At 39.4% G+C, this 12500-nt stretch overlaps 1 protein-coding gene across 2 annotated transcripts in view; it reads left to right on the forward strand.

Annotated features, from left to right (window-relative positions):
• SLC29A2 (solute carrier family 29 member 2) overlaps positions 1-12500 on the forward strand; it is a 73173-nt gene that overhangs the window by 20700 nt on the left and 39973 nt on the right. The window contains exon 1 of one of the 2 annotated variants that reach the window (XM_053720024.1): positions 7135-7232. The exons of the other annotated variant lie outside the window; for it this stretch is intronic. Coding sequence (XP_053575999.1) covers positions 7150-7232 — 83 coding nt within the window. The 5' untranslated portion in view covers positions 7135-7149. Of the gene's footprint in view, positions 1-7134; positions 7233-12500 lie in introns of those variants that run through there. 2 annotated transcript variants of the gene reach the window in all.

Raw genomic sequence — 12500 nt, forward strand, 5'->3', positions numbered from 1 at the left:
GAACACATCAGTAAGTCACAAGAGAGATTTATGTAAAGTATCTTCCTTTTCTACATAGAGATGCTCAGGTGATATTTTGCTGTCAGCTTTTTAGTTATTCTGCATCAGTGTCAAGTGATTTAGCATATGAGTATTATGTTCCTTTTAATTGTACATAAGGGGATAATGTTAGTTAGTGCTTCCTCCTCAGTCAGGCAAGGGTTAATGCAGGAAGAATGCAGCTGCTGTACCTTTGTGTAGCAACAGCACAGAGCACATGGCCCCCAGACAAGAGCTTTATTCTGAGCATTAACTGCCAGGTCTAGTTGTTAACCTCTGGTGACTGTACAGCAGTGTGTGTGTGTGTGTGTGTACTATACACAGTATGTGACTGTATTATACACTGGCACTATACACAGTGTGTGACTGTATTATACACTGGCACTATACACAGCGTGGGACTGTATTATACACTGGCACTATACACAGCGTGGGACTGTATTATACACTGGCACTATACACAGTGTGTGACTGTATTATACACTGGCACTATACACAGCGTGGGACTGTATTATACACTGGCACTATACACAGTGTGGGACTGTATTATACACTGGCACTATACACAGTGTGGGACTGTATTATACACTGGCACTATACACCGCGTGGGACTGTATTATACACTGGCACTATACACAGTGTGGGACTGTATTATACACTGGCACTATACACAGTGTGGGACTGTATTATACACTGGCACTATACACAGTGTGGGACTGTATTATACACTGGCACTATACACAGTGTGGGACTGTATTATACACTGGCACTATACACCGCGTGGGACTGTATTATACACTGGCACTATACACAGTGTGTGACTGTATTATACACTGGCACTATACACAGCGTGTGACTGTATTATACACTGGCACTATACACAGTGTGGGACTGTATTATACACTGGCACTATACACAGTGTGGGACTGTATTATACACTGGCACTATACACAGCGTGTGACTGTATTATACACTGGCACTATACACAGTGTGTGACTGTATTATACACTGGCACTATACACAGTGTGTGACTGTATTATACACTGGCATTATACACAGCGTGTGACTGTATTATACACTGGCACTATACACAGTGTGGGACTGTATTATACACTGGCACTATACACAGTGTGGGACTGTATTATACACTGGCACTATACACAGCGTGTGACTGTATTATACACTGGCACTATACACAGTGTGTGACTGTATTATACACTGGCACTATACACAGTGTGTGACTGTATTATACACTGGCATTATACACAGTGTGTGACTGTATTATACACTGGCACTATACACAGTGTGTGACTGTATTATACACTGGCACTATACACAGTGTGGGACTGTATTATACACTGGCACTATACACAGTGTGGGACTGTATTATACACTGGCACTATACACAGTGTGGGACTGTATTATACACTGGCACTATACACAGCGTGGGACTGTATTATACACTGGCACTATACACAGTGTGTGACTGTATTATACACTGGCACTATACACAGTGTGGGACTGTATTATACACTGGCACTATACACAGCGTGTGACTGTATTATACACTGGCACTATACACAGCGTGTGACTGTATTATACACTGGCACTATACACAGCGTGGGACTGTATTATACACTGGCACTATACACAGTGTGGGACTGTATTATACACTGGCACTATACACAGTGTGGGACTGTATTATACACTGGCACTATACACAGTGTGTGACTGTATTATACACTGGCACTATACACAGTGTGTGACTGTATTATACACTGGCACTATACACAGTGTGTGACTGTATTATACACTGGCACTATACACAGTGTGTGACTGTATTATACACTGGCACTATACACAGTGTGGGACTGTATTATACACTGGCACTATACACAGTGTGGGACTGTATTATACACTGGCATATACACAGCGTGTGACTGTATTATACACTGGCACTATACACAGTGTGTGACTGTATTATACACTGGCACTATACACAGTGTGTGACTGTATTATATACAGGCACTATACACAGTGTGGGACTGTATTATACACTGGCACTATACACAGCGTGTGACTGTATTATACATTGGCACTATACACAGTGTGTGACTGTATTATATACAGGCACTATACACAGCGTGTGACTGTATTATACACTGGCACTATACACAGTGTGGGACTGTATTATACACTGGCACTATACACAGCGTGTGACTGTATTATACACTGGCATATACACAGCGTGGGACTGTATTATACACTGGCATATACACAGTGTGTGACTGTATTATACACTGGCTCTATACACAGTGTGTGACTGTATTATACACTGGCACTATACACAGTGTGTGACTGTATTATACACTGGCACTATACACAGCGTGTGACTGTATTATACACTGGCACTATACACAGTGTGGGACTGTATTATACACTGGCACTATACACAGCGTGACTGTATTATACACTGGCACTATACACAGTGTGGGACTGTATTATACACTGGCTCTATACACAGCGTGTGACTTTATTATACACTGGCACTATACACAGTGTGTGACTGTATTATACACTGGCACTATACACAGTGTGTGACTGTATTATACACTGGCACTATACACAGTGTGTGACTGTATTATACACTGGCATATACACAGCGTGGGACTGTATTATACACTGGCATATTCACAGTGTGTGACTGTATTATACACTGGCACTATACACAGTGTGTGACTGTATTATACACTGGCACTATACACAGCGTGAGACTGTATTATACACTGGCACTATACACAGTGTGTGACTGTATTATACACTGGCACTATACACAGTGTGTGACTGTATTATACACTGGCACTATACACAGCGTGACTGTATTATACACTGGCACTATACACAGTGTGGGACTGTATTATACACTGGCACTATACACAGTGTGGGACTGTATTATACACTGGCACTATACACAGTGTGTGACTGTATTATACACTGGCTCTATACACAGTGTGTGACTGTATTATACACTGGCACTATACACAGTGTGTGACTGTATTATACACTGGCACTATACACAGTGTGGGACTGTATTATACACTGGCACTATACACAGTGTGGGACTGTATTATACACTGGCACTATACACAGCGTGTGACTGTATTATACACTGGCACTATACACAGTGTGTGACTGTATTATACACTGGCACTATACACAGTGTGTGACTGTATTATACACTGGCACTATACACAGTGTGTGACTGTATTATACACTGGCACTATACACAGTGTGTGACTGTATTATACACTGGCACTATACACAGTGTGTGACTGTATTATACACTGGCATATACACAGCGTGGGACTGTATTATACACTGGCATATTCACAGTGTGTGACTGTATTATACACTGGCACTATACACAGTGTGTGACTGTATTATACACTGGCACTATACACAGTGTGGGACTGTATTATACACTGGCACTATACACAGCGTGACTGTATTATACACTGGCACTATACACAGTGTGGGACTGTATTATACACTGGCACTATACACAATGTGGGACTGTATTATACACTGGCACTATACACAGTGTGTGACTGTATTATACACTGGCACTATACACAGCATGACTGTATTATACACTGGCACTATACACAGTGTGTGACTGTATTATACACTGGCACTATACACAGTGTGTGACTGTATTATACACTGGCACTATACACAGCATGACTGTATTATACACTGGCACTATACACAGCGTGACTGTATTATACACTGGCACTATACACAGTGTGGGACTGTATTATACACTGGCACTATACACAGTGTGTGACTGTATTATACACTGGCACTATACACAGTGTGGGACTGTATTATACACTGGCACTATACACAGTGTGGGACTGTATTATACACTGGCACTATACACCGCGTGGGACTGTATTATACACTGGCACTATACACAGTGTGTGACTGTATTATACACTGGCACTATACACAGCGTGTGACTGTATTATACACTGGCACTATACACAGTGTGGGACTGTATTATACACTGGCACTATACACAGCATGACTGTATTATACACTGGCACTATACACAGCGTGACTGTATTATACACTGGCACTATACACAGTGTGGGACTGTATTATACACTGGCACTATACACAGTGTGGGACTGTATTATACACTGGCACTATACACAGTGTGGGACTGTATTATACACTGGCACTATACACAGTGTGTGACTGTATTATACACTGGCACTATACACAGTGTGGGACTGTATTATACACTGGCACTATACACAGTGTGTGACTGTATTATACACTGGCACTATACACAGTGTGTGTGACTGTATTATACACTGGCACTATACACAGTGTGTGACTGTATTATACACTGGCACTATACACAGTGTGGGACTGTATTATACACTGGCACTATACACAGTGTGGGACTGTATTATACACTGGCACTATACACAGTGTGGGACTGTATTATACACTGGCACTATACACAGTGTGTGACTTTATTATACACTGGCACTATACACAGTGTGGGACTGTATTATACACTGGCACTATACACAGCGTGACTGTATTATACACTGGCACTATACACAGTGTGGGACTGTATTATACACTGGCACTATACACAGCGTGACTGTATTATACACTGGCACTATACACAGTGTGGGACTGTATTATACACTGGCACTATACACAGTGTGTGACTGTATTATACACTGGCACTATACACAGTGTGTGACTGTATTATACACTGGCACTATACACAGTGTGTGACTGTATTATACACTGGCACTATACACAGTGTGTGACTGTATTATACACTGGCACTATACACAGTGTGTGACTGTATTATACACTGGCACTATACACAGTGTGTGACTGTATTATACACTGGCACTATACACAGTGTGTGACTGTATTATACACTGGCACTATACACAGTGTGTGACTGTATTATACACTGGCATATACACAGCGTGACTGTATTATACACTGGCATATACACAGCGTGACTGTATTATACACTGACACTATACACAGCGTGACTGTATTATACACTGGCACTATACACAGTGTGGGACTGTATTATACACTGGCACTATACACAGTGTGTGACTGTATTATACACTGGCACTATACACAGTGTGTGACTGTATTATACACTGGCATATACACAGCGTGACTGTATTATACACTGGCATATACACAGCGTGACTGTATTATACACTGGCACTATACACAGCGTGACTGTATTATACACTGGCACTATACACAGTGTAGGACTGTATTATACACTGACACTATACACAGTGTGTGACTGTATTATACACTGGTACTATACACAGCGTGACTGTATTATACACTGGCACTATACACAGTGTGTGACTGTATTATACACTGGCACTATACACAGTGTAGGACTGTATTATACACTGGCACTATACACAGTGTGTGACTGTATTATACACTGGCACTATACACAGTGTGGGACTGTATTATACACTGGCACTATACACAGCGTGACTGTATTATACACTGGCACTATACACAGTGTGGGACTGTATTATACACTGGCACTATACACAGTGTGGGACTGTATTATACACTGGCACTATACACAGTGTGGGACTGTATTATACACTGGCACTATACACAGTGTGGGACTGTATTATACACTGGCACTATACACAGTGTGGGACTGTATTATACACTGGCACTATACACAGTGTGGGACTGTATTATACACTGGCACTATACACAGTGTGGGACTGTATTATACACTGGCACTATACACAGCGTGTGACTGTATTATATACTGGCACTATACACAGTGTGTGACTGTATTATACACTGGCACTATACACAGCGTGTGACTGTATTATACACTGGCACTATACACAGTGTGTGACTGTATTATATACTGGCACTATACACAGTGTGTGACTGTATTATACACTGGCACTATACACAGTGTGTGACTGTATTATACACTGGCACTATACACAGCGTGTGACTGTATTATACACTGGCATATACACAGCGTGACTGTATTATACACTGGCACTATACACAGTGTGTGACTGTATTATACACTGGCACTATACACAGTGTGTGACTGTATTATACACTGGCACTATACACAGTGTGGGACTGTATTATACACTGGCATATACACAGTGTGTGACTGTATTATACACTGGCACTATACACAGTGTGTGACTGTATTATACACTGGCACTATACACAGTGTGTGACTGTATTATACACTGGCACTATACACAGTGTGTGACTGTATTATACACTGGCACTATACACAGTGTGTGACTGTATTATATACTGGCACTATACACAGTGTGTGACTGTATTATATACTGGCATATACACAGCGTGTGACTGTATTATACACTGGCACTATACACAGCGTGTGACTGTATTATACACTGGCACTATACACAGTGTGGGACTGTATTATACACTGGCACTATACACAGTGTGGGACTGTATTATACACTGGCACTATACACAGTGTGGGACTGTATTATACACTGGCACTATACACAGTGTGGGACTGTATTATACACTGGCACTATACACAGTGTGTGACTGTATTATACACTGGCACTATACACAGTGTGTGACTGTATTATACACTGGCACTATACACAGCGTGACTGTATTATACACTGGCACTATACACAGTGTGTGACTGTATTATACACTGGCACTATACACAGTGTGTGACTGTATTATACACTGGCACTATACACAGTGTGTGACTGTATTATACACTGGCACTATACACAGTGTGTGACTGTATTATACACTGGCACTATACACAGTGTGTGACTGTATTATACACTGGCACTATACACAGTGTGTGACTGTATTATACACTGTACAGTACAGAGCACATGGTCCCCAGACAAGGGTTTTATCCTGAGGATTAACTCCCAGGTCTAGATGTAACCCTCTGGTGACCGTACATCTAAGAATTATTCACAGAGCAGTGTGTGCCTGTACTATACAGGGTTAACAGCACAGAGGGTGTAGCAGGATAGGCAGATGGGATTGGCGGCAGTTTGTGGCGGGAGATTTTGTTTCCTTCTTCAGACTGAGAGCGCGGGGACCAGAGACAGACACCAGAGGTATGAGGCTCTCTCTATATAAAGCACATTGTCCTTATACACAGCATAAATTGTTATCTCATATTTCTATTATCAGCTCCTTTATTGTATTTAGCTTCTGTTTCCTCTTAACCCCAGAAATACTAATCTGTAAACTTGTTTACTGCTTTACCTACCTGTTAACCCCTGAAATAATAATCTTTAAACCTGCTTACTATTTACCTACCTGTTAACCCCTGAAATAATAATCTGTAAACCTGCTTACTGTTTACCTACCTGTTAACCCCTGAAATAATAATCTGTAAACCTGCTTACTGTTTACCTACCTGTTAACCCCTAATATAATAATCTGTAAACCTGCTTACTGTTTACCTACCTGTTAACCCCTAAAGTAATAATCTGTAAACTTGTTTAATGTTTACCTACCTGGTAACCCCTAAAATAATAATCTGTATACCTGTTAACCCCTAAAATAATAATCTGTAAACCTTCTTACTGTTTACCTACCTGTTAAACCCTAAAATAATAATCTGTAAACTTGCTTACTGCTTTACCTACCTGTTAACCCCCCTGAAATAATAATATGTAAACCTGCTTACCTATCTGTTAACCCCTGAAATAATAATCTGTAAACTTGCTTACTGCTTTACCTACCTTTTAACCGACCTGAAATAATAATCTGTAAACCTGCTTACTGCTTTACCTACCTGTTAACCCCCCTGAAATAATCTGTAAACTTGCTTACTGCTTTACCTACCTGTTAACCCTTGAAATAATAATCTGTAAACTTGCTTACTGCTTTACCTACCTGTTAACCCCTTAAATAATAATCTGTAAACCTGCTTACTGCTTTACCTACCTGTTAACCCCCCTGAAATAATAATCTTTAAAATTGCTTACTGCTTTACCTACCTGTTAACCCCTTAAATAATAATCTGTAAACCTGCTTACTGCTTTACCTACCTGTTAACCCCCCTGAAATAATAATCTTTAAAATTGCTTACTGCTTTACCTACCTGTTAACCCCCCTGAAATAATAATCTGTAAACCTGTTTACCTACCTGTTAACCCCCCTGAAATAATAATCTGTAAACCTGTTTACCTACCTGTTAACCCCCCTGAAATAATAATCTGTAAACCTGTTTACCTGCCTGTTAACCCCCCTGAAATAATAATCTTTAAACCTGCTTACTGCTTTACCTTCCTGTTAACCCCTGAAATAATAATAATCTGTAAACCTGTTTACCTACCTGTTAACCCCCCTGAAATAATAATCTGTAAACCTGCTTACTGCTTTACCTTCCTGTTAACCCCTGAAATAATAATCTGTAAACTTGCTTACTGCTTTACCTACCTGTTAACCCCTGAAATAATAATCTGTAAACTTGCTTACTGCTTTACCTACCTGTTAACCCCTGAAATAATAATCTGTAAACCTGTTTACTGTTTACCTACCTGTTAACCCCTGAAATAATAATCTTTAAACCTGCTTACTGCTTTACCTACCTGTTAACCCCTGAAATAATAATCTGTAAACTTGCTTACTGCTTTACCTACCTGTTAACCCCTGAAATAATAATCTGTAAACCTGTTTACCTACCTGTTAACCCCTGAAATAATAATCTGTAAACCTGTTTACCTACCTGTTAACCCCTGAAATAATAATCTGTAAACCTGTTTACCTACCTGTTAACCCCCCTGAAATAAACCTGTTTACCTACCTGTTAACCCCTGAAATAATAATCTGTAAACCTGTTTACCTACCTGTTAACCCCTGAAATAATAATCTGTAAACCTGCTTACTGCTTTACCTACCTTTTAACCGACCTGAAATAATAATCTGTAAACCTGCTTACTGCTTTACCTACCTCTTAACCCCCCTGAAATAATAATCTGTAAACTTTCTTACTGCTTTACCTACCTCTTAACCCCCCTGAAATAATAATCTGTAAACTTTCTTACTGCTTTACCTACCTCTTAACCCCCCTGAAATAATAATCTGTAAACTTTCTTACTGCTTTACCTAACTCTTAACCCCCCTGAAATAATAATCTGTAAACTTTCTTACTGCTTTACCTTCCTGTTAACCCCTGAAATAATAATCTGTAAATTTGCTTACTGCTTTACCTACCTGTTAACCCCTGAAATAATAATCTGTAAACTTGCTTACTGCTTTACCTACCTGTTAACTCCTGAAATAATAATCTGTAAACCTGTTTACTGTTTACCTACCTGTTAACCCCTGAAATAATAATCTTTAAACCTGCTTACTGCTTTACCTACCTGTTAACCCCTGAAATAATAATCTGTAAACTTGCTTACTGCTTTACCTACCTGTTAACCCCTGAAATAATAATCTGTAAACCTGTTTACCTACCTGTTAACCCCTGAAATAATAATCTGTAAACCTGTTTACCTACCTGTTAACCCCTGAAATAATAATCTGTAAACCTGTTTACCTACCTGTTAACCCCCCTGAAATAAACCTGTTTACCTACCTGTTAACCCCTGAAATAATAATCTGTAAACCTGTTTACCTACCTGTTAACCCCTGAAATAATAATCTGTAAACCTGCTTACTGCTTTACCTACCTTTTAACCGACCTGAAATAATAATCTGTAAACCTGCTTACTGCTTTACCTACCTCTTAACCCCCCTGAAATAATAATCTGTAAACTTTCTTACTGCTTTACCTACCTCTTAACCCCCCTGAAATAATAATCTGTAAACTTTCTTACTGCTTTACCTACCTCTTAACCCCCCTGAAATAATAATCTGTAAACTTTCTTACTGCTTTACCTAACTCTTAACCCCCCTGAAATAATAATCTGTAAACTTTCTTACTGCTTTACCTACCTGTTAACCCCTGAAATAATAATCTTTAAACCTGCTTACTGTTTACCTACCTGTTAACCCCTGAAATAATAATCTGTAAACCTGCTTATTGTTTACCTACCTGTTAACCCCTGAAATAATAATCTGTAAACCTGCTTACTGTTTACCTACCTGTTAACCCCTGAAATAATAATCTGTAAACCTGCTTACTGTTTACCTACCTGTTAACCCCTAAAATAATAATCTGTAAACCTGCTTACTGTTTACCTACCTGTTAACCCCTAAAGTAATAATCTGTAAACTTGTTTAATGTTTACCTACCTGGTAACCCCTAAAATAATAATCTGTATACCTGTTAACCCCTAAAATAATAATCTGTAAACCTTCTTACTGTTTACCTACCTGTTAAACCCTAAAATAATAATCTGTAAACTTGCTTACTGCTTTACCTACCTGTTAACCCCCCTGAAATAATAATATGTAAACCTGCTTACCTATCTGTTAACCCCTGAAATAATAATCTGTAAACTTGCTTACTGCTTTACCTACCTTTTAACCGACCTGAAATAATAATCTGTAAACCTGCTTACTGCTTTACCTACCTGTTAACCCCCCTGAAATAATCTGTAAACTTGCTTACTGCTTTACCTACCTGTTAACCCTTGAAATAATAATCTGTAAACTTGCTTACTGCTTTACCTACCTGTTAACCCCTTAAATAATAATCTGTAAACCTGCTTACTGCTTTACCTACCTGTTAACCCCCCTGAAATAATAATCTTTAAAATTGCTTACTGCTTTACCTACCTGTTAACCCCTTAAATAATAATCTGTAAACCTGCTTACTGCTTTACCTACCTGTTAACCCCCCTGAAATAATAATCTTTAAAATTGCTTACTGCTTTACCTACCTGTTAACCCCCCTGAAATAATAATCTGTAAACCTGTTTACCTACCTGTTAACCCCCCTGAAATAATAATCTGTAAACCTGTTTACCTACCTGTTAACCCCCCTGAAATAATAATCTGTAAACCTGTTTACCTACCTGTTAACCCCCCTGAAATAATAATCTTTAAACCTGCTTACTGCTTTACCTTCCTGTTAACCCCTGAAATAATAATAATCTGTAAACCTGTTTACCTACCTGTTAACCCCCCTGAAATAATAATCTGTAAACCTGCTTACTGCTTTACCTTCCTGTTAACCCCTGAAATAATAATCTGTAAACTTGCTTACTGCTTTACCTACCTGTTAACCCCTGAAATAATAATCTGTAAACTTGCTTACTGCTTTACCTACCTGTTAACCCCTGAAATAATAATCTGTAAACCTGTTTACTGTTTACCTACCTGTTAACCCCTGAAATAATAATCTTTAAACCTGCTTACTGCTTTACCTACCTGTTAACCCCTGAAATAATAATCTGTAAACTTGCTTACTGCTTTACCTACCTGTTAACCCCTGAAATAATAATCTGTAAACTTTCTTACTGCTTTACCTACCTCTTAACCCCCCTGAAATAATAATCTGTAAACTTTCTTACTGCTTTACCTACCTCTTAACCCCCCTGAAATAATAATCTGTAAACTTTCTTACTGCTTTACCTAACTCTTAACCCCCCTGAAATAATAATCTGTAAACTTTCTTACTGCTTTACCTACCTCTTAACCCCCCTGAAATAATAATCTGTAAACTTTCTTACTGCTTTACCTACCTCTTAACCCCCCTGAAATAATAATCTGTAAACTTTCTTACTGCTTTACCTACCTGTTAACCCCCCTGAAATAATAATCTGTAAACTTGCTTACCTACCTGTTAACCCCTGAAATAATAATTGGTGAGTCTTCAGTGGGTATCTTTATGCCACAGCTACCAGCCACAAGTAGTATTCTATGGTAGCTACAGAACATGAATATTCACCAGGAAGGGGGGGTTCCTGTCACCCATTTGTCTTCCTTTTAAACCCACCCCCCTCTCTGTATTGTTTACCTCTCTCCGCCCAGCTGTTGTTCCTTTATCTCCCCCTCCACCTGTTACTATAGAGGGGGCAGCTAGTGGCTAATCTGTCAGTGTCATGCTAATGACGTGCTAGCTGGGGGCCATTTATATGCTGAGCAGGGAGGAGCCACCTCAGGTTCAGACAATGCCTAAAGGGACAGAAAACTGTCTGCTTCATAATGGTAATAAAAAGCACCCAGCAGGGTCACTAAACTGAGTAGCACAACCAATAAATCCAACTGGAGAAGCACTTAGCTTGTATTTCACATGAGTAGCAGATTTGTTCTCACAAAGTTAGTTCAGTTTTCCTTCCCACTACATCTTGTGTCAGCCAATCACAGACAACTTATATTTATATGCTGTGAATCTTGCGCATGCTCAGTGCATCCTCAAAAGGTGTGCACATAACTGTATCATGTGACAGCCATCAGACAATCACAGTCAATTTATATTT

Source organism: Bombina bombina, chromosome 7 (genome assembly GCF_027579735.1).
Source record: "Bombina bombina isolate aBomBom1 chromosome 7, aBomBom1.pri, whole genome shotgun sequence".
Classification (NCBI taxonomy): domain Eukaryota; kingdom Metazoa; phylum Chordata; class Amphibia; order Anura; family Bombinatoridae; genus Bombina; species Bombina bombina.